The 21,219-nt window shown below is 71.6% G+C and overlaps 3 protein-coding genes across 3 annotated transcripts in view; all 3 read left to right on the top strand.

The window, feature by feature from the left end:
• Nucleotides 1-856, top strand: part of LOC147413578 (uncharacterized) — a 4,129-nt gene extending 3,273 nt beyond the window's left edge. Inside the window, 5 exon segments of the mRNA XM_086478226.1 lie at nucleotides 7-47; nucleotides 146-203; nucleotides 205-235; nucleotides 372-447; nucleotides 567-856. Of these exon segments, the coding sequence (XP_086334352.1) occupies nucleotides 7-47; nucleotides 146-203; nucleotides 205-235; nucleotides 372-447; nucleotides 567-723 (363 nt within the window). The 3' untranslated portion in view covers nucleotides 724-856.
• Nucleotides 857-4,322: 3,466 nt separating this feature from the next.
• Nucleotides 4,323-6,819, top strand: SLC39A1 (solute carrier family 39 member 1). Its single transcript, XM_086478225.1, is given in 6 exon segments — nucleotides 4,323-4,334; nucleotides 4,416-4,575; nucleotides 5,271-5,321; nucleotides 5,324-5,400; nucleotides 6,177-6,437; nucleotides 6,439-6,819. Coding segments are annotated over 6 exon segments (942 nt in total).
• Nucleotides 6,820-8,043: 1,224 nt separating this feature from the next.
• Nucleotides 8,044-19,574, top strand: CRTC2 (CREB regulated transcription coactivator 2). Its single transcript, XM_086478428.1, is given in 16 exon segments — nucleotides 8,044-8,220; nucleotides 11,926-12,027; nucleotides 12,333-12,449; nucleotides 12,690-12,751; nucleotides 14,262-14,330; nucleotides 15,634-15,737; nucleotides 15,997-16,026; nucleotides 16,260-16,339; nucleotides 16,558-16,607; nucleotides 16,792-17,036; nucleotides 17,651-18,099; nucleotides 18,686-18,866; nucleotides 18,929-18,972; nucleotides 19,082-19,256; nucleotides 19,365-19,516; nucleotides 19,518-19,574. Coding segments are annotated over 16 exon segments (2,094 nt in total).
• Nucleotides 19,575-21,219: the final 1,645 nt, after the last annotated feature.

Raw genomic sequence — 21,219 nt, 5'->3', positions numbered from 1 at the left:
TCGCAGGCCGGCGGTGGCGATGGCGGCGAGCGACGAGAGGCGCTCGGGTGAGTGCGGGGCCAGGGCTGTGGGGGGCCGGGGGCTCGGGCCGGGCCCGGTGAGTTCCCGGCTGAACCCTCGCTCAGCGGCCGCGCTCTCCCCGCAGCGAGCCGGTAACGGCCACGCAGTGCTGGCGGGTGGAGGACTACGTGGTGGTGCAGGAGGTGCGCCCGGTGCTCCGGCTTCCAGACGGTGAGTACGGGCAGCGGCGGGGCTGCGCTCACCCCCTCACCCGCTGGGCCAGGCCGGACCGTGCCTGCCCGGCGCTGGCGGCTCGGGGGGCAGGTCCTGCCCCGGCACGGCCTCTGATGGGCGCCTCTCGGTTGTAGAAGGTGCTGCGGAGTGCAGGCCCACGGGCTTCATTGAGCAGGTCAGCTGTGCCACCTCCAAGAGGGAAGAGTTCAAGAGGTGGGTGCAAGGGGGATGGGGCGGCCATGAGCCTCTTGAGGGGGTCACGGGGGGGGGGGGGGGAAAATCGGGGCAGGATCCGGGGCTAAGGCTGTTCCTGACTCTTCCCGTGGGTGCAGGTGTCGCTCCGCCGTGATGGAGGCGCGCGTTTTCTGGAGGTTCGTGGGCACCATGATGGGCGTCGCCGCCGTCTTTGCGGTGCTGGTGGTGTGTCGGCAGCGTGTGCTGGACAGGAAGGCCCTGGAGAAGGTCCGGAAGCAAATCGAGTCCATTTAGCAGAACCCACCTGCCCCGGAGCGGAGGACTCGACTCGCCCGCTGCTCCCAACCGGGTGGAGAAGGACCGGAGCGCCTGGGGCAGGCCCTGCCCTGCGCCATCGACGTGGACTCCTACCGGAGGCTGCCTCGGGTCCCACCGTGGGACCGGCTGAGGGGTGCCCTGCCTGCGTGGGGAGGGGGGGGGCCTTGGGGAGCGCAGTGTGTAATAAATCCTGATCGTTGTCACCGAAACGACGCCGGCGTTTGTCCCCGGGAGAACGGGGAGCGACGCGGAGCCGTGCTGCCGGCTCTGCTCCCCTCTTGGAGCCCCGGGCAGGGGGTCCCCGTCCCCCACGGCCCTGCTGTGGGCTCAGCGCCGACCCCCCAGCACACACTGGGGTGCAAACCAGGCGGGGGTTTATTCACCAGGGAGGTGGGGGGGGGGGACGACACACACCCAGCACCCCCTGCCCGTGCTGGGCTGCGTGTCCCCCCACCCTGGGACCCCCAAAGCAGGGCTGTTCTCCGCTGCCTGTCACATCTCGTCCCCGTGTCCCCGTTTTGCTGCCGCCACATCCCCCGGGGGGGTCCGGCCTGAGGAATTCGTGCCCAGCTCCCTGCCAGGGTGGGGGCTCCCGTGCCCCCCCTCAGCTCCGTCGTCCTCTGCAGCCGCGGGTCCCAGCTCTTCCACCCACAGCCACCCCGGGGCTTCTCCAGCCGGTCCCAGCCGCTCCCCCTGGGTCAGGATGTTCCTGGAGATCACTGTGGGAACAGGGAACACCGGGGCGGGCAGCGCTGAGGGGGTGGGGGGGAGATGCAGCCACCCCCTCCGGGGCTCCCGCAGCCCCCCGTTACCTCCGGTGGGCTTGTCACCATCCCGGCTGCCCCCCAGGCCCTGGCGGAAGGGGCTGTAGCTGGGGAAGAGGATGAGGCCCAGGGAGAGGAGCAGGATCTGCCGGGGAGGGACAGTGACCGGGTGCCCCCGAGCGGTGTCCGGGGGATGCCGGTGCGCGCGGTACCGGTGCCGTACCAGGGCGCAGGTGCCGGTTTGGGTGGCCTTGGGGGGATGTCTGCGTGATCAGCGCCTGCAGCTGCCGCAGCAGGACCTGCGGGACGAGGGGGTGGCAAACGCCGGTCCTGGCGTCCCCTTCCCTCGCTCGATGCCGGCACCGTGCCCGTCCCGGCGCCCCGGGAACCCCCGGCACCCCGTGCCGCCCTCACCCGTTGCGCTTCTCCAGCTCCTGGACTTTCTTCCGCAGCTCCCGGTTCAGGGCTGAGCACGCGGCTGCCCTGCCCCGGGCAGAGACGGGGATGAGCGAGGGGACGCACCGGGACGTGCCGGCTCACCGGGATGTGCCGGATCCCCCGTGCGCCGGCGCCCACCTGCTCTCCAGTCTGTCCAGATACTCCTTCTTCCTCCGCCGGCTGTCCTGGGCCGACTGCTTGTTCCGGATCTTTCTCCTCACCTTCTTCAGGATCCGCTCCTCAGCCTGGGGAGGGAAGCCTGAGCCCTGCTCCACACCGCGTCCCCCCTCCCCCGTTTCTGGGGGTGTGTGTCCCCCCTCAAAACGCACCTGGGTGAGGGGCAGGGTGCTGGGCAGCGTCACCCCCTCCTGCGCCAGCAGCCGCTTCTCCTCCTCTGTCAGGGGCAGCTGCCGAGAGAGGGGACGGGGCTGGGGGTGCCTGGCAGCGGTGAGGGGGGGGGGGGCACACGGGCAGGGGGGGCTGCAGGGACTCACCGCGGGCAGGGGGGCGGGCAGGGGCGCAGCGGGCAGCTCGTTGATGGTGCAGGAGCTGGGGAGCAGCGTGGGGCACAGCCAGTGGTCTGCAAGGGGGAAAGGCGGCCGTGCCCTGCCTGCTCCTGCCTGCCCTTAACCGGGGGGGGGGGGGGGGGCGGGGGGAGCCGCTCTGCTCTCTGCCCTGTCCCCGGGGGGGCGGGGGTGTCAAACGCCACTGACCCAGCTGGATGGAGATGACGCTGCCGGGCAGGGGGGGGCTGAAGTCACAGACCACCTCGCAGAGGGTGGCGACGGGGGGCTCGTCGGGCCGGGGGGGGTCCGGGCTGGCACGGGGGGAGCTGCGGCCCCCAGGCCACAAACCTCGTCGGGGTTTGCCGCCAGCAGCTCCTCGGCTTTGCTCCCCTGGGGGCGGGGAGGGGGGGGGGGGGAGGAGAGAGATGCTGGAGGGGAGATGGGGACCCCTCCCCAGGCTCTGGGGTCCTTGGCGGGGGCTTCTCCCGGCCCCGTTCCCCCCGTCGCCACCGACTCACGCCGTCCTCGGGGAGCCGCCAGCCCTGGGCCGGTGCGCTCCGAGCCGCCGGAGGAGGGGGGAGCGGGGAAGGTGCTGCCCGGAAGAGCCCGTCCTGCGGCTTCAGGAGCTCCGGTGCCTCCGGCTCCATCACCTGGGCTGAAGAGTGAGTGGGGGGGGTGCTTGGGGACCCCCCCCGGCCCCGGGTGCTGCCCGCTGTTTGGTCCGGTGAGGGACGGCGGGACCCTCTGCCGGCTCCGTGCCCGGACGCAGCGGGGATGGGCACCCCCAGATCCCCGCCCCAGCGTTCCTCGGGGTGCCCCCCGCTCCCCACCTTGTTTCCCGGTTGCGCAGCCGCCTCCGCCCGGTCCCGGGGCTGGGCACCAGGATCTCCGGTATCCCGGGCAAACCCAGCCAAGTCCCACCCCCCGGAGCCTCACACCGGGAGAAGGGAGGGCCGCGCTCCCCCGCCGTGGCCCGGAGCCCTCCCACCTCTACTGGGGGCTACAGGGGGGCCGGCTGGGCTACCGGGGCGAGCCGGGCTGGGGCTGCCCCGGTACAGCGTCCCGGAGGTACCGGGGGGCAGCAGCGAGCGGCTCCGCGGGGGAACCGGGTCCCCACGACCCGGCAGCCGGTTCGCTGCGGCTGCAGACCGGGTCGGTGCCCACCCGGTAACGGGACCCCGGGGTGGGGGCACACACACGGAGAGGGACACGGACACCGACCCGCCCCGGCGGAGGCGCACACGGGAGCGCGCCCCCGCGCGTTCCCGGGGCACCAGCACGGCACCCGGTCTTCTCGTTTTCTATTGGCTGCGACGCGCGTCACTCAGCGGTACCGTCGGGGTTTTTCGCGTCGCTATTGGCTGGCGACGCGCGGCGCCGGCTCCGCCCTTTGGAACGCCGAGGACGCGCGGATACAATGTAGCGAGCGGTGAGTGCGGGGCGGGGGGGGGGGGGGGGGCACCGGGGGGGACGGGACCGGTCCCCGATCCGTTTCCTGATCTCGTCTCCGACCCGGTGCCCGATCCCGGTCCTTGACCCGGTCCCCGATCCCGTTTCCTTGATCCCGATCCCGGTCCCCGTCCCGATCTTTGATCCCCGGTGCCCGGTCCCGGTCCACCAACCCCCCTGTGCCGTTACCGGAGCCCTCGTCCCGCTGCCCAGGGCCACCCCCCCGCCCCATCCCGGAGATCCTCTCCCAACCCACCGCGGCGCTCCGGGCACCGAGGGCCCCGGGACGGGGGTGGGGGATCGGTGCGGGACGGGGAAGGGGTGGTGGGGTGGGGTGTGCGTCACCGGGGCCGGGAGGCGGCACCGGCCGCTTTGACGGTCCCGTCCCGTCCCGTTGTAGCTCCGGTTCGCTCCGGCGATGCGAAGCGCGGTCGAGACGGCGGCGGGTCGGAGCTTCCCCCGCGGCGGGCGTTGAAGGTCCCGCATCGGAACCCGGGCGCGATGGCGGCAGGAACGGGGACCGGGAGCGGGCGGAGGAGCTGGCCTGGAGCCCCGGACGGCGCCGCGCCCCCCGCCCGGCCTGGAGGCGAAGCTGGGCTCGCTGGTGCTGCTGCTGCTGCTGCCCCTCGCCTGCGGCCCTCGCCCGCTCTGCTGCTTCCGACAGCCCCCGAGCTCCGCCGGTACCGCCGGGACCGGGACCGGGGGGGCTGGGGGGGGGGGGTCGGGGGTCCGGGAGGGTCCAGGGATCCTGAGGGACTCCAAGGGTCTGGGGTGTCCGGCGATTCTGGGGAGGAGGTTCAGGGATCCGGGGTTGGGTCCTGGGTGGCTGAGTGGTTTCAGGGGTCCGGGGGGGTCTGGGGGATCCTGGGGGGGGTCTGAGGGTCTCAGCGGTCTGGGGATCTTGGGAGACTGGGAGGGTCTGGGGGGGTCTCAGAGGTTGAGACGGTCTGGGGGAGTCCTGGGGGTGCTTAGGATGTCCACAGAGTCTGGGGCGTGTCTGGGGGTCTGGAGGCCCTGAGGATGTCCGGGGTGTCCTGGGGGGGGGTCTCAGGGCTCTGGAGGGTCCTGACGGGGGGGGGCAAGGGGGGGTCTGGCAGGGCCCAGGGTTCTCAGTGTTCTGGGGGCCCTGGGGATGTCCGGGGTGTCCTGGGGGGGGGGGGGTCTCAGGCTCTGGAGGGTCCTGATGGGGAGGGGAAGGGGGGGTCTGGCAGGGCCCAGGGGTCTCTGTGTTCCTGGGAGTCTGGGACAGGCTGGGGACAGGGCTGTCACCCAGGGCAGGGCTGACCCCAAAGGGGCTGGTGGGTGCCGGGGTGCGGGGCTGTGGTGGGGGTCTCAGCGGGGGTCTCAGTCCCCCCCCACCCCACAGACGCCCACAGCCCGGTGCTCAGCCTGGTGAGCTGCTTCGCCGGCGGCGTTTTTTGGCCACCTGCCTGCTCGACCTCCTGCCTGACTACCTGGCCAGCATCAGCGCGGCGCTGGAGGGGCTGCGCATCACGGTGGGCGCCCAGGGAGGGGTCCTGCACCCGCTGGGGACCCTGCCTGGTGGTCCCTGTCCCTGTCAAGGGGTTTTGCGGTCTCCCTGTCCCTGGGATTGGGATCAGCAGCTCCAGCTGGGTGCGGGGGGTTGGTTGTGCTGGACAGCGGAGATGGGATGGCCGGGGGGCGGACACACACGGTGGGGAGGGGGTGGTAGGGGTGGGACTGTGGGGAGGGGGGCAGTGGGGAGGGGATGATGGGGAGGGGACAGCTGGGGAGGGGGACAGTGGGAGGGGATGGTGGGGAGGGGATGGTGGAGAGGGGGACAGTTGGGACAAGATGTTGGGGATGGGACAAGAGGGAGTGGGGTGGTGGGAGGGGGATAGTCGGGGAGAAAACAGTAGGGATGGGATGGTGGGGAGGGGGACAGTGAGGGTGGGATGGTGGGAAGAGGGACAGTGGGGATGAGGTGGTGGGGATGGGACAGTGTGTGTGGGGGCAGGAGGAATGGGATGGTGGGGATGGGGCCAGCAGGGATGGGGACAGCGAGGAGGGAGCTGGCAGGGCTGGGCTGGTGACGGCGGAGCAGCCGGGAAGGGACGGTGGAATGGGGCCAGCCAGGAGGCCCTCGTGTCCCGCCGTGACTCATGGAAAGATCCTCCCTCTGCCCATGGCTTCCCGGCAGCCGTCACCTCCGGCTTCCTTCCCCAGGGGCCGGGTGCAGGCAGAGCCGGGTGCAGGCAGGGCCGGGTGCAGGCAGACCCTGAGCCCCCCCCTTTCCCCCCACCCCTCCCAGCTGCAGTTCCCCTTGCCGGAGTTCATCCTGGCCATGGGCTTCTTCCTGGTGCTGGTGCTGGAGCAGGTGGCGTTGGCGCAGCGGGAGCCGCCGTCGTCGTCGTCGTCCGTCCCGGAGGAGACGCGGGCGCTGCTGCTCCCCTCCGGTTCCATCCAAACCCCTTCGCCGCAGCCCCCCGCGCCCAGCGCCCGCGGTGCCGTCCGCGCCGGTTTGCTGGTGCTGGCGTTGGCGCTGCACGCCGTGCTGGAGGGGCTGGCGCTGGGGGCTGCAGGAGGCCGAGGGGGCCGTGCTGCGCGTCTGCCTGGCCCTGCTGCTGCACAAATGCGCCGTGGCCTTCAGCCTGGCGCTGAAGCTGCTGCGGGGCCGCCTGCGGGCGCCGGCGGTGGCGGCCTGCTTGGTGCTCTTCGCCATGATGTCCCCTCTGGGCGTGGGCTTGGGGACGGTGGTGGCGGCGGGCGCGGGGTTGCGGCAGCGGTTGTGCCGGGGGGTGCTGGAGGGGTTGGCGGCCGGCACGTTCCTCTACATCACTTTTTTGGAGATCTTGCCCCAGGAGCTGGGGGTCCCCCAGCATCGCGTCCCCAAGGTCATCCTGCTCCTCGCTGGCTTTGCCCTCGTCACCGCCATCCTCTTCATCAAGATCTGACACGCCCCCTCCTCCCACCCCCTCCCTGGGGAGGGGGATTTCCCCCTTTCCCCCCCCCCCCACGTAGGGCCCCAGGGAAAGGGGTTCCCCTCTGCCCCCTCTCCTCCGTGCAAGTGCCAAAGCACCACTCCAGGGGCTGCCCCCAGTCCCCCTGCGCCCCCCAGGGAGGGTGTGTGTGGGGCTGGGACACCCCCCCACATGAGGCTGAGCCCCCCTGCGCACCCCGGGGGGCGGGGGGTGTGTGCGTGTGTGGGTGTGTGTGTTGGCCTGCTGGGACCCCAACCCCCAGGGTGAGGCTCAGCCCTATGCCTCAGTTTCCCCAGCCGCACAGGGGGAACGGTGCTGCCCCCCCCACAGACAGGGGGGAGGGTGTGTGAGTGTGTCGTGTGTGTCGTGTCCCCCCCCCCCCAACAAGTGCCCTTATAGCGCAGGCGGGTGCTCCGGGGTGCACACACAGCACCGGCCCCCCCAGCCCCCCTGCCCCTTGGGGTGGGGGGAGGTGTTGGATGAAGCAAATAAAGGACTGGACCTGATGGTGCTGCCTCTTCTGGGGGGGGGGGCGGTTGGGAGGGGGGGGCTGCGATATTGGCGGGGGGGGGGACTGACAGTACCTGGGGGGGGGTGGTTTAAAGTGCCCGGGGGGGGCCCATGCTCCCCCCATCGGGCCTATATGGGCTGGGGGGGGGACCCAGCCCTCTGCAATTTTGGGGGCGGGGGGGGGGTGGGTGTCTGCGCTGCTCCCAGCCGTGGGGCGGGGGGGTGACCCTGATGCTCCCCCCCCGCCCAGTATGGCTGCCCCCCTGCCCATCAGCCCCCCGCCCTGCTGCCCCCCCCATCCAGTCTCGCCCCGCAGCGCTGCCTCTCGCCCCGCCCCGTTACCGCCTCGCCCCGCCCCGTTACCGCCTCGCCCCGCCCCCAGCACCTCCCCATCCCGGGGGAGGGCGGAGCCCGCGCGGTGCACGCCGGACTTGTAGTCGGCCCCGCCCTCCCCACCCCTGCGCTCCGCGGGGGCGCCCCCTCCCCGCTGTGGAAGGGGGGGGGAAGGAAGCCCGGAGGACTCCATTTCCCGTCGGCCCCTGCGGGCGCGCCGAGGGCGCTGCTGGGAGTTGTAGTTCCCCGCCCGGCGGCGGCCCAGCGGCGGCGCCGGCCCGCGGACTCCCCGCCCCAGCATCCCCCGCGCGGCGGCGGCGGCGGCGGCGGCCGGAGCGGCCCGAGCAAGGGAAGATGGCGGCGGCGGGCGCGGGGGCCGGGCCCGGGCCCGGGCCCGGTGCTGGTTCCTCCACCGGTGCCGGCGCTTCCAACCCGCGGAAGTTCAGCGAGAAGATCGCGCTGCAGAAGCAGCGGCAGGCGGAGGAGACGGCGGCCTTCGAGGAGGTGATGATGGAGATCTGCTCCACCCGGGTGAGCAGCGCCGCCGCCGCGGCCTCCCCCCCCCCCGCCGCCCCGCAACCACCCCCGCCGGATGCGCGACGGGCCCGGGGCGGGGGGCCGGGGGTTGGAAGGGGGGGGCGGGGGCTGTGGGGGCGGCCCGGGGCTGTGAGGGCCCGGGGGGGGGGAGGGGGTCGTGAAGGAGGGGGGGGGTCTGGGGGCTGTGAGGGGGCTGGAGGCTGAGTGAAGGCTCGGGGGGGGGGGGGGTTAGAAGGGGCCGGGGGCTGTGTGAGCGATGGGGGGGCTGTGGGGGAGTCGGGGTTCCGGGGGGGCGTTCGGGGGCGCAGATGGAAAGGAGGGGGTGTCTTCTGGGGTAGCGGGGGTTCCGCTGGGGGTGCAGGGTGGGTGTCAGGAGGTGCAGAGGGAGCGGGGTGCAGGGGGGGCAGCTCAGGCGGGTGCCCAAAGGGGCTGGGAGGGGGTACAGAAGAGGTGGGCATCGCCCCGAGGCTTGGGGTCTGTATTTGGGGGGCGAGGGGGGGCGGGAAGGGGGCCAACCCCCCCACCTGCAAGACTTTCTCCTTCCGCGGGTGCCCACCTGCACCCCGCTCCTCCTCCCCGTGGGCTTTATTTCGAGTTATTCGTTCGGCCTCGGGGTTTTTCGGTGAGGGTTCGCACGTGGCTCGCTCCGGCCCGTGGGTTCCCCCCGGTACGGGCCGTCTGCCGCCTCCGCTTCCGAGCCCACGAGTCCCGGTGACCGGGGTGGAAAAAAAGCGACTCGCCGCCTGCGGCACCTGTGGCTTTGCCGGGGTGGGATCCCTGCGCCCGCGGCGCTGGGACGGGCTCCCGCTGTGTCGCAGCCCCTCGTCGCTTCTGCCGGGCGATCCTCCACCGGCGGGGTCTGCCCCCGGGCACCGGGGACCCTCAGGAGGTTTGGGTCGGTCCTCCCCGCCGTTGCTTCATCCCTGGAGATGCTTAAATTTAGCTCGGCCGGAGCCTGAGAAAATCCCAGCATCGGGAGCGAGGATGAGGGAGCCCGTTCCGGGCCGGCAAAACCGCTCGGCAGCTTCTGGGGAGGGGGAGTCGGTGTCCCCCGAGGGCTCCTCCGGGGACGTGGGTTCCCCGGGCAGGGGAAGCTGTTGAGAGGGGACGATCGGCTCCGGTTTGTGTTTCGCCCGGTGCTGGCCCCCGGGGAGTCGGCAGGGACTGGAGTCGGTGGGGATGGCGGGTCTTGTGTGCCAAAATCGGGGTCTGGCCGGTTTTCAGCTCCCGGAGAGGCGGGTTGTGCCGGGCTCGGCAGTGCCGCGGGTCGCTGTGCCGGCAGCCGCGGGGGCCGGCAGCCAGCGTCGTCCTTCCCGGCGGAGATACGGGATGGAGGAGCCGAGGGGAGAGGACTGGGGAGCCGGAGACACGCAGAGGCTCTTGCGACAGGGACCGCTGACGGGGAGGCTCGTGTGTCGCCGTGGGACTGGGAGAAGAAGGGAGCAAAACCCCTCAGGCCTTTCCAAAAGGGGGTGCTGGGTGGGAGAGCCCTGCCGGCACCCTGGCAGCGCTGACCTGACACCCACGGAGCCGAGGCTGTTGCTGGGAGGGGGACAAGGTCCCACCGACCCCGAGGGAGCGGCGCGGGGCTCTCCCTCGCTGAGCCGAGGCCCCGTCCCCGGGGCAGGGGCAGCTCTCCAGAGGGGTTTTTGTCCCCTTTCCCGGCGGGACGGCAGGCGGGAGCCGCGACCCGCGCATCGCCGGTGAGTTTGGGAGCGGGGCCGGAGCCTCCCGGAGCGTGTTTGCACAGCAAACAGCTGGTTAATGTGCAGCGAAGCCGGGGGAGAGGCAGCAGGACTGTCCTCCCCGCTGATCCCTGCCCGGCGACGCTTCCTCGGCGAGTTTGCTCCCCGCACACGGGACCTGCAGCCCCCGGAGAGGCGCAGAGCAGCGCGGCCTGGGACAGCAGCTGGTCCCAAGGAGGGGGTCCCGGCCCCCTCGGGTCCCCTCCGTCCTCGCCCGCAGAGCTGCGGGCGAGGAGCCGTCGCCGTCGCGCCAGCGGCTCGTGCCCCACACGGGCGCCTCCGTTTCGTGGCTCCTCGCTGGGGGAGAGGCGGCTGGGGGGGGGGGGGGCTGCTGCCCAGCTCTGGGGTGCCCCGCTCCCGCCGCGGCGGGGGGGTGTAACAGCCCCCTCAAGCTTTGCTTTGTGTTTCCTGGAGGGTTTTTTCTGGCCGCTGCCTGATTTCGGCCTCGTCTGGCTCTGCCGGCTCCCGCAGGGACCCTGGCTCGGAGAACAGAGCAGGATCCCAAGACCTTAAGCCCCAGCGCAGCTCCTCGCGCTAATCCTGCAGTGCCAGCGCAGCCAGCTGTTGACTAAATCTCCCGTTTTTTTTCTCCTTGTTTTTTAAATTTTATTTATTTATTTATTTATTTTTTTCCTCCTGGATCTGGATTTCGCTGGTCTTAAGCTTGGGAATTTGCTGTCGCAGGTTTCCCGGCTGCAGCCCATTTCCGAGCTGCTTTTCGTGCTTCGTCTCCTCTTTCCTTGGGGTTTGTCCAGGACCGAGGAGCGCTGGGGCTGGCCGGTGCGTGGGTCTGCTCAGGGACCCCCGGGCTCCCAAGGGAAGGTGGATCCGCCTGCGCTTGGCCTTGGCTTTGTGGGTTGGGATCCGGGAAAGCCTCGTGCCCCGGTGGGATGTCGGAGAGGGGCAACGGGCCGTCTCCCGGGGCCGGAGGGGACGGCGGGGGCCGTGCCCTTTCCCGGGACGCGGGCAGCGGAGCGCCTTCCTGCCGCGGGCGGGATGAGGAAGTTCTGCTCCGCTCCTGGGGGGTCAAACCCCCGCCCGGCTGCGGGGCAGGAGGGGGTTTTTGGGGCCAGCTCGGTGCTGGTGCTGCCCCAGGGCCCCGGGGTTTTGCTCTGTCGGCGGGTGTCCAGACCCCGTTATCTCCCGCCTGCGTTTTGCCGTGACTCCTTCCCTCGGCCTTGAGCAGCGCCAGGAGCCGGCGGGCTGCCGTGCCGTGCCGTGCCGAGCCGAGCCGAGCCGAGCCGGCAGCCCTTCCTGCTCGCCCTGCCGGAGCCCCGGCCCCAAGCTGGGATCTCCCCCAGTTTTTGGGCTGTGGCACTGGTGTTGCCGACAGCCCCAGGACCGTCTTTGGGGTGGGTGAGGCTCTTGCTGGAAAAGCCGGCGCCTCCGGATCGAAGGGGCCGCGCTGACCCGCTGCCCGGGGAGCCCGGAGCCCCCTCGGGCGGGCCTGGGGGCTTCGGCTGTTTGGGGAGGGGGAACTGGGCTGGGCCCAGCCTCTGCTCCGGGGAGGTGGGTGCTGCAGCCCGTGGGGGAGCCGTGGCTTTCCCCGCTCCGGGCAGCTGAACGCGGCGGGTGCTCAGCATCCTTCCTGCACCAGAGCACCCGCGGGGAGAGGAAAGTCCCTTGCGAGGGCGCCTCCGCCTTCGGTGGCTTTGGAGCGGAGGGTTGTCGGGCACCTCGAGCCCTCCTGGCCCGCTCCCGCCCGGTTCCTGAGGGCGGCTGGCTCCGGTGTGCCTCGCTCGGGGGCCACGTCCCCCCCCCCCCCCCCGGGACACCCTGGGGGGCTCGATACCGTGTGTTGGGGCAAGCTCGTGTGGCTCAGCTGCGGGAGGGAGAGAGCGGGGATGACCCACCGCCATGGGGATGTCTCGGGGGGCGACGGGGGAGTTTTGGAGCACGCCGGGGTGCCTCCTGGCGCCCCCTCCCCTGACCTGCCTCCCCTCCCCTGGCCCAGCTGCAGGCCCAGAAGCTGAGGCTGGCGCACAGCCGGGGACCCTACTACAGCGGCTCCCTGCCCAACGTCAACCAGATCGGCAGCGGCGTCGCCGACTTCCAGGTGAGCAGCGCCCGCTCCGCCGGCTGGGGCGGGTCTGGGGGGGCTGCCCCTTGGGGAAGGGGGTGTCAGGAGCTGCGTCAGGACTCCGGGTGGGCGTGGGGGAGGATGAAGAGCCGTGGCGTGGGCTGCAGTTGGGGCCAGATGGGGACGTGGGGCTGTTCTGCACTGAAACCTTTGCCTGGCCCCAGCTCCGTGCCCCCGGCAGCGCTGGGGGGGGTGGCGGGCCTGATTTGGAGCTTCCCCCCGCCCCCCCCTGCTTCCCTCGCAGCCCCCCGTGGGCTCAGCCCGGTGTCTCCTCCCCGCAGGGCCCCTTGCACTCCCCGCTGGACTCCACGCGCAGCACCCGGCACCACGGCCTGGTGGAGCGAGTGCAGCGGGACCCGCGCCGGATGATGTCCCCGCTTCGCCGATACGTCCGCCAGATATCCTTTATCCCGCTCCCTCCTGCCCCGCCGGCGGGGGGGCGGGGGGCGGGGGGGGGGCAGGCAGCCTTTTCTCTCGCCGCCGGGGCTCCTGCCCCGATCCCAGTGCTCCCAGCGCTCCCAGTCTCCTTGGGTTTAGCGAGGCGTGCTGCCCTGGCCCGCCTGCGGGGTTGCGTTGGGCACCGGCACGCCGGCGGCTCAGCCCTCTGCCCCCCGTTTGGCCCTTAACGTGCCCCTCACATCGACAGCTCTCCCTACGGACCCACCTACCTGTCGCCTCCGCCCGAGCCCAGCTGGAGGAGGTAAAGACCCCCCCCGTTTTCTTGCCCCCCGGTGCTTATTTTTCGGACGCCCGTTTCCAGCCCGCCGCCTCCCTGGGTCTGCGGGGTCGCTGGAGCCCTGGGCCTTGCTCTGTGCTAAAGAGCACCCGGAGGTTTGGAAACAGGCAGGTGGGCCGGAGGGTCCCTCGCCACAGGCAGGGAGGATTTATGTGGCTTCCCGTACCCGCTGGGCGGGACAAACTGGCTGCACGGGGCAAACTGGGAGCCGGGAGGGCAGAGAGAACCGCTGGGATGCCAGGAGGAGGGCTGGGAGGTCTCCCCCCCCCCCGCCCCATCTCTGCTCTTGGCCACCGTCCCGCAGGGGTGGGAGTTTTAAGGAGGAATCGTTTCGTCGTGCCCAAAAGAGCCGGCTCCGGCATGCGGGGCGGCCTCCACGTGCCGGGACAGCGGGAAAAGAGGGCTCCTGCCCGAGGTGAATCACCGGGCGGCCGAGCCCCTGCGTGCTCCGGCCCTTGGCCCCCGGGGGCGGGCGAGGACGGGGCTGGCTGGCCAAGCCCGAGCGTGCCCCGAGCCTCGACTCCGTCCCACGGAGGTCCCGGCGAGCTGTGGCTCCACGCAGGAGCCGCTTGGGCTCGGTTCAGCCCTTCCAGCGGCCGCTCGAGGCTCCTGGGATTTCTTTTCCAGGCTGCCCTGGCATCGGAAGGGCCGTGCTCGGCGCCGCTCTCCTCCCCCGGCCCGAGGGGGGCTGGTTGCCGGGGCTCGTGCCGTGCCCGTGCCTCGGTGCCCGCCGCGGCGTGGCCGCCCTCTCGGGGCGGGGGGAGCTCGAGGGGCCGCGGGTGCTGCGGGTGGCGGGTGGCGGGTGGCGGGTGGCCACGCCGGGTCGTGCCACGCGGTGCCGGGGCTCCGCTGGGAGGTTCGTGGTGCGTCTGGCGCTTTGTCCTTGGGCCGGGTCGGAGCCTCGTCCCCCAGCACGTCCTCCCCCAGCCCCGCCGCCGTCGGGGGCCCTCTCCGATCTCCTGGGGCAAAGCCTGGGGTTGGGTTTTTTTCCCCCCCCCGTGGAAGAAGAGGGGGCGTCAGATCCTCCCCGGCACTCGCAGCGAGCACGGTCGCCCTCCCCCGCGGGGCCTTGGGCTCCCAGGAGCCGTCCCCGAGAGCATCTCGCTGCTGCGAATCCCTCGCCCCGGGCTCGGGGAGGGCTTTCGTCCTGCTTCCAAACAGCTGCCTTCGCTTGGCTCTTTCTCCCTGGGCACTGCTAGAGGGGAGGGAGGCCTCTGGCCCGTGACCCCCCTGCTCTGGGGCATGGAGACCCCCGCCAAGCCTTGCCCCAGAGACCCTTTTCTGCTGCCCCCAGCCGTCACGGCATCGACTCTTGGTACTCGGGGGTTTGTCACATGGAGAGATCCCACCCGTCCCTTCCTCCTGCTGCCTTCGGCCTCCCCACTGCGAACCCTCCCTCCCTCCTGGGGGGCAGTGCCGCCCTGTGCCCCCCTCTCGTGCCCCCCCAGTAACCCTGCTCTTTCTCCTTCCAAAGGACCATGCCCTGGGGTAACTTTCCCATGGAGAAAGGACATTTGTTTAGGCTGCCGTCGGCTCTCAACAGGTGAATGATCTTTTTTTATTCCATTTTCTCTCTTTCCCCGACTCTAAGCCGGGCTCCAGCCCCTCCCCAGGACCCCCAGGGTGGGCACGGCCCTGGTTGTAGCCGCTCCAGTCCCTCAGGAGGAGGGAAAGGGACCTTGGGGCAACCCCTGGGGTGGAAGGTGGCCCTGGGCACCCTGGGCTTGGCGCGGCCCTTGCGCCTCCGCGGGCTGCGTGGTCCCGCAGCCGCTCTGAGCTCCCTCGGGAGCCGCTTTTGGGGGCGCGGGGTGCCTGGGCGCAGGGCAGGGTGACCCCCGGGGCTGCCCCTGCCGGGTCGGACGAGGACCTGGCGCTGCCTCCTGCCGCGGCCGCTCGGTCGGCCGCTGCCCGGCACGGGGCCAGCGCAGCCCCTGGGCGGGGGGGATCGGGCCAACTTTTGGGAACTCAGCGGGGAACCGCGAGGTTTGAGGAGCTGCTCCTGCCGGTCCCGGGGAGCCCTGGCCTTTCGGGGGGGGGGGGGCACAGCGGGGGTCTCGGCGGGGCGAGCCGGGGCTCGGGGCTCGTTGCCGATGCTGCCGCCGCCGTGGCTCCCACGGGGCGGTGCGGGGAGCGGTGCCGGCACCTCTCGGCGCGGAGGAGCCCATCGCTCCCCGGCTGGGCCCCGCGCAGGAGGGGGGCTGCGTCCCATGGGCGGCCGGGGGGAGCTTCCTGCCGCCCAGCTGCGCCGCAGCCGAACAATATCCCCCTTGTGCGGGCCCAGGACGCGTCATTCGCTCGAGCGGCCTTTTCCCAGCCCCTCCCCGCACTCATCCGCTCCGAGACCAACTAATTGGGAACACAATGGGTGTAAGATCCCCCCCCCCCGGGTCCTCTGCCCCCAGCCCCTCCAGGGCCCCCCCTCCCCCCCCCCTCCGGGGGAAACAAAGGGTCTCCAGGGGACCCCGTCTTCCCGTGTGCCGGCAGAGCCGTTCCCTTCAGAGCAGACGAGGCCGGGGCAAGGCCCAGCGTGTCTGGGAGCGCTGGGCGAGGGACCGAAGGGTGGCAGGAGGGGATGGGGTCCCCGCAGAACCCCTTGGCATCCCTCCGGGGCGTCGGAGGAGACGGTTGTTCCTCCAGCGAACCCCCCCCCCCCCCCCCCCGTGCTCCGTGTTTCCCTTCCTCCCCCTGCTCTTCCCCTTTTCTGCCTGCTGCCCTGGCCCTGCTCTCGCCCACCATCCCCGGGGATGACCGTGGGGGGGGGGTCTGTTGCTGTAAATGAGGGGTGGGGGGCGAGGGCCGAGCCTGGGCCCCCCTCCCCGACGATCGCTTTTCCTTTTCCGCGTCAGAACAAATTCCGACTCGGCGCTTCACACGAGCGTGATGAACCCCAACCCCCAGGACGCCTACCTGGGCCCCTCGCAGGGCGCCCCGCCGCCCGGCCGCCGCAGCGGTGAGTGTCCCTGCACCCCCCGCCCCCCCTTCCCCCCCCCCCAGCGGGACCCCGCTGCTCCCCACCTCCACCCAGCTGCCTCGGGACCCCCAGGGCCACCCCTTGAGGACTCCGGGGGGACCGTGTGGAGCCCTGTCCCTCCGCAGCGGGGTCACGCAGCAGCCCCCGTGCCCTTCGTGGGGCTGGGGGACGCTGGGGGATGTGTGTGTGTGTGTGTCCCCCCCCCGTGCCGCCTCTGAGGGTCCCCTCTCTCTCGCAGGATTCCTGGACGGGGACACGGACAGTAAAGGTGAGCGCCTGCCTGCGCCCCGCAGTGCCGCGCCGAGCCCGGCACAGACCCATCCCCTCCCCGCCTTGCGGTCAGGGCAGTGGGGTGGGATGTGGGGGGGCTGGTGCCCGGGGACCCCTCCGTGGCGGGTGGGTCTGTAATTACCCCCCCTCAGGACCGATCGGTGCCCCCAGGGTGGGTGCGGGTGGGCTGCGCCGCGCTGACCCCCTGCTCCCCCCCCCCCCCCCCGCCAGTGTTTGTTTTCCAAGTGCCTCCCATCGAAGAGACCTTCGACGACAACAAGCACTCGCTGAAGCCCTGGGACGCCAAGAAGGTGGGTGCGGGGGAAGGAACCCCGAGCAAGCCGCCCCCCTGCGCCCCCCTGCCCGCCCCCCTGCCCGCTTCCTGCCCGCGGGGGCTTGCGACACCGGCGCCGGGGGTGGCTCTGCCTTCCTCAAACCGCGGCTGGCCCCGGCCTTGGGGGGGGGGCAGGGAGGGGGGCAGCGCAGGTTCAGCGTCCCGGCCTCACTTCACTCCTCTTGGATTTCGTAGCTCTCCTCCTCCTCGGCCCGTCCACGCTCCTGCGAAGTCCCTGGGATCCAGTAAGTCCTGGGGCGGGGGGGGGGCACGGCTGGGCAGCCCCAGCGCACGGGTGGCTGTGGAAAAGGGGCTGGAGCTGGGGGGGGGAGCGGGCTGCTGGGAGGGGGCTGCTGGAGGAGGAGGAGGAGGCGGCAGCGGCGTTCCCACGCTGAGCGTGTCTCTCTTTTCCCTCCCCCGCCCCCCCAGCATATTTCCATCCCCGGATCAACCTGCCAACGTCCCCCTCATCCCCTCGGCCCTCAACACGGGCGGCTCCCTCCCCGACCTCACCAACCTGCACTTCCCCTCCCCGCTGCCCACCCCCCTCGACCCGGACGAGACCACCTACCCCAGCCTGAGCGGGGGCAACAGCACCAGCAACCTGGCCAACACCATGACGCACCTCGGCATCAGCGGCGGCATGGGGCTGGGGACGGGCTACGACTCGCCAGGTGAGGGCTAGCCCCGTCCTGCCGCTGCCGGCGGGCAGGGAGACGCCGGAGCCGGTGACCCGGGGCGGCTGGACCGGCTGCTGGGACGGACGGGGCCGGTGTGGGGAGCCGAGAGAGCGGCGCCCCCCCCCCCCCTCCCCCGGTGGGGAGCTGCCCGCAGCCTTGGCGGGGCCTGGGGGAGACGGGACCCCCCCCCCCCCGAGCCGGCTGCGGCGGAGATCGGCCTCGCCGGGCGATCCCAGCCTGGGATGGAGACGCCGCAGCCTGGGAGCGGGGTGGGGAGAGCTGCGGGTTCCGATGGTGTCGGAGGTGGGGGGGGGTTGTCCCACGGGGAAAGGGGGTGGGATGGCGGAGCCCCGCCGCCCACCCGGCTCCTGCCCCGGCGCCCTCCGCTTGCCGAGCCGGAGCGTCCCGTTGGCCGAGGGGGTGCGTGTCTGTGTGTGTGTCTGTGTGTGTCTGTGTGTCTGTCTCCATCGTTTTGGTCGCCTCCGTCACCTTCCATCCCACCCGGGGCAGACGGGGAGCCCCAGCCTGGCCCGGCCCGGGGAGGAGAGCCAGGGGCGCGGGGCGATTCCGTGGGTAACGGTGGTGTCTCTTCTTTTTTGTCCCCACAGGACTTACCTCACCTATGCAGAGCTCCCTGAGTAACCCGTCCCTGCAGTCCTCGCTTAGCAATCCCAACCTCCAGGCCTCCCTGCGCAGCCCCTCGCTCCAGTCCTCCCTCAGCAACCCCTCACTCCAGTCCTCCCAAAGCAGCTCCTCCATCCCTTCCTCGCTCTCCAACCAGTCCCTGCCTTCCTCCCTCTCCTCCTCGCTCAGCAACCCCTCCCTCCCCACGTCCCCCCGCAGCCAGCCCATGCAGTCTTCCCCCAGCAACCCCAGCCTGCCCTCCGGCTTGAGCGGCTCTTCCTACGCCCCCATGGTGCAGGCGTCCATAAACACCTCGCCCCGCCGACGGGTCCCGCTCAGCCCCCTCACCCTCCCAATGGGTGGCGACTCCAGGAGGCAGCACCCCAAACAGTTCTCACCAACAATGTCACCCACATTGTCCTCCATCACCCAGGTATGCATGGTCCATCGCCCGCGCCGGCCCCCCTGTGCCGCGCTCGCCTCCGTCTCCTCCTCCCTCCGACTCTCTCGTGTCTCGTTTCCATCCTCATCTCCGCCACACGCCAGGGAAGCCCCTCGCTCCCCCCCCCCCCCTCCTCCCCCCTGCTCCATCCCAGCCCGCGGACCCCTCCCCACCGAGAGGGAGCTCCGCTCGGTTGGGAATGGTGGAGGCGGCGGGGCGGGGCGGGGGGGACCCACACACCACACACACGACACCACACGACACGGCGAGTCCCAGCCGCGGCTCCCCCACCCCGGGGGTTCCCCGCTCCGGATTGGGGGAGCCTGGCCCCGCGGCAGGGGGCTGGGTGCAGGGTTTTGGCGCCGGGTGCTGAAATTTGGGGTCTTGCCCCGGATCGCAACGGTCTCTTCCCCAACCCGCTCCCGGTGCTGGGGGAGGCACCGGGGGTTGGTGGAGACCAAGGGGGGGGGGGGGGGGGGGGGGGCGCTGGGGAACCCAGCAGAGGGGCCAGATCCTGGTGGGCGCTGGAGTGGGTGCTGACTGACCCCCCCCCCCCCCATCTCCGCTCTCTCCGCAGGGGGTGCCCCTGGACACCAGCAAGCTGCCGGCCGACCAGCGGCTCCCGCCGTACTCCTACAGCCAGCCCGGCCTGCTCCTGCCGTCCCAGCCGAGCCAGAAAGCCTTGCACCAGCCCGTGCAGTCCCCCCCGCAGCCGGCACTGCCCCCCGCCCCACCGGTGCGGCCCCCCGTGCCGCCCAGCGGGCCCCCGCAGCGGCCGTACCCCCCCCAGTACCCGCCTAACGCCTCCCTGCAGCAGCAGCAGCAGCAGCAGGACAGTCCCTGAGCGACTTCGGCTTGGGCAGCGTGAGTGCTCCCGGGGGGGGGGGGACACACACACGGTGCTGGGGGGTCACGGCGAGGATATTGGTCCCCATAACCCCCTCCCCCCCACCCCCCCCCCATCTCCCCACAGTTCGAGCAGTTCGGGATGGGGGAAAGCCCGACCGGCAATAGCGGCGGGTTCCCCGAGGAGCTGGGGACGCTGAGCTACCCCCCCACCGAGGGCGCCTACGACCCCCACGTCCTCAACCGGCAGAACCTGAGCAACTGCAGCCGCCACGGCCCCATCCCCAACATCATCCTCACAGGTGGGTGGGTGGGTGGGCAAGGGGGCACCGGGGGGGGGGGTGGGAGGAGGAGCGGGATGTGGGTGTTAAACCACCTCCCTTCCCCTTACCCCCCCCCCCCCCCCCCAGGGGATTCTCCCCCCGGCATCTCCAAGGAGATCGCGACGGCGCTGGCCGGCGTCCCCGGCTTCGAGGTGGACGCGACGGCCTTGGGGCTGGAGGAGGATTTGAAGATCGAGCCCCTCACCCTGGACGGACTGAACATGCTGAGCGACCCCCTACGCCCTGCTCACCGACCCGGCCGTGGAGGACTCCTTCCGCACCGACCGCCTCCAGTGAGGGGCCAGGGGCTCCGCCAGCACCCCCCGCCTGCCCGCGGACCCCCCCAAACCCCACCCGCCCCGTTCCCCCTCCCCAAATACCTCCCCCCCCCCCCCCCCTTTTTCACTTTTCTTCCGGTAAAACGGTGGGGCCACCGCTGGCTTCCCCCCGCCCCCCCCCGCCCCCCTTGGAGAATGGGGCTGGGGGACACCGGAGCTGGTGGGAAGCGGGGGGGATGATGTGAGCCAGGCGCTCTCTGGCCCCCCCCCCCCCCCCAAATCCTGGTGGAGAGGGGGCTCCCGTCCCCCCCCAGGGGCAGCTGTACATAACCCCATAGGTAGAGACCCCCGGGGAGGTGGGGGGGAGGGTGTAGGGGGGCCGCTTCTCTTTTTATTTTTTTTTTTTTTTTTCCTGGCTAATCATCATGTTTAAGGAGAAATCCTGCTCCCCGCCCCCCCCAGCTGCGCCCCATATGTACCCCCAGCCCCTCCCCCCCCCCCCCCCCCCCCCCCCCCCCAAGCTGCCGGGGACCCCACGGGACGTGTAGAAAAGCACTTGTAACTTTGCCCCCCCCCCCCCCCCCCCCCCCGTCCCTGGGGGAGCACGGGGGCCCCGTCCGCAGGCGGGGGGACCTGGGACCCCGGACCTGCGTTCCCCCTCCTCCCCCCCCCCCCGTGCCCGGGAGGGAGCCAGAGTGATTTATTATTATTATTATTTTTTAAAATATATTATATGTTAATTAAATGCCTCCTGTGACGGCGTGTGGCTGATTTCGTGGAGGGGAGCACACCCCCACACCCCCCCCCCCCCTCGGTGAGGAGCTCCCAGGCCTCCCTGGGGGGGGGAAATGTGTGTTTGGGGGTGCAAGAGGGGGGGGTTCAGCTGCTCCAGCCCTTAGGTCTGGGGTCTCTTACTGGGGGGCTGCAGGGGTGGGGGGGAATGGGGTCCCTGCAGTTCCTGGAGGGTGCTGGGAAGCGGGTATGGTGGCTATGGGGAGCTTGGGTGGGGGGAGTTCCTTGAAGTTCTTGGGGGTGCCAGGAGGGGTCCTGGGGGGTCTTGACAGCTTTTGAGGGTGCTGGGGGGGGGGGGGGGCATCCTGGAGGGGTCCTGGCCGTTTTTGGGGGTGTTGCAAGGGGTCCTGGGGGGGATTTGGGGGTGTTGCAGGGGCTTCTGGAGGGGTCCTGGCCGTTTTTGGGGGTGTTGCAAGGGGAGCCGGGGCGGGTCCTGGCAGCTTCTGGGGTGCTTGGGGGGTTGTGGAGGGTCCTGGCCGTTTTTTGGGGTGTTGCAGGGGCTTCTGGAGGGGTCCTGGCCGTTTTTGGGGGTGTTGCAAAGGGTCCCGGGGGGGTCCTGGCAGCTTCTGGGGTGCTTGGGGCATCTTGGAGGGGTCCTGGCCGTTTTTGGGGGTGTTGCAGGGGGTTCTGGGGGAGTCCTGGCCGTTTTTGGGGGTGTTGCAGGGGGTCCTGGGGAGGTCCTGGGGTGCTGGGGGGAGGGGGTCTGGAGGGATCCTGGCAGCGTTTGGGGGTGTCGTGGGGGGGTGTCCTGGAGGCGCCCCGGCGGTTTCAGGGGTGCCGCGGGGCGGGGGGTGTCCCTGTGGGTGCCGGTGCCCCCCGGCGGGTGCAGAGGGTCCTCCCGGGCGCCAGGGGCCGCTGGCGGCGGCGGCGGG

The sequence above is a fragment of the Leptosomus discolor genome, chromosome 26 (assembly GCF_034619465.1).
Source record: "Leptosomus discolor isolate bLepDis1 chromosome 26, bLepDis1.hap2, whole genome shotgun sequence".
Taxonomy (NCBI): Eukaryota; Metazoa; Chordata; class Aves; order Leptosomiformes; family Leptosomidae; genus Leptosomus; species Leptosomus discolor.
Note: the sequence above shows the minus strand (reverse complement) of the source record. Positions and strands in the feature narration are given on the sequence as shown.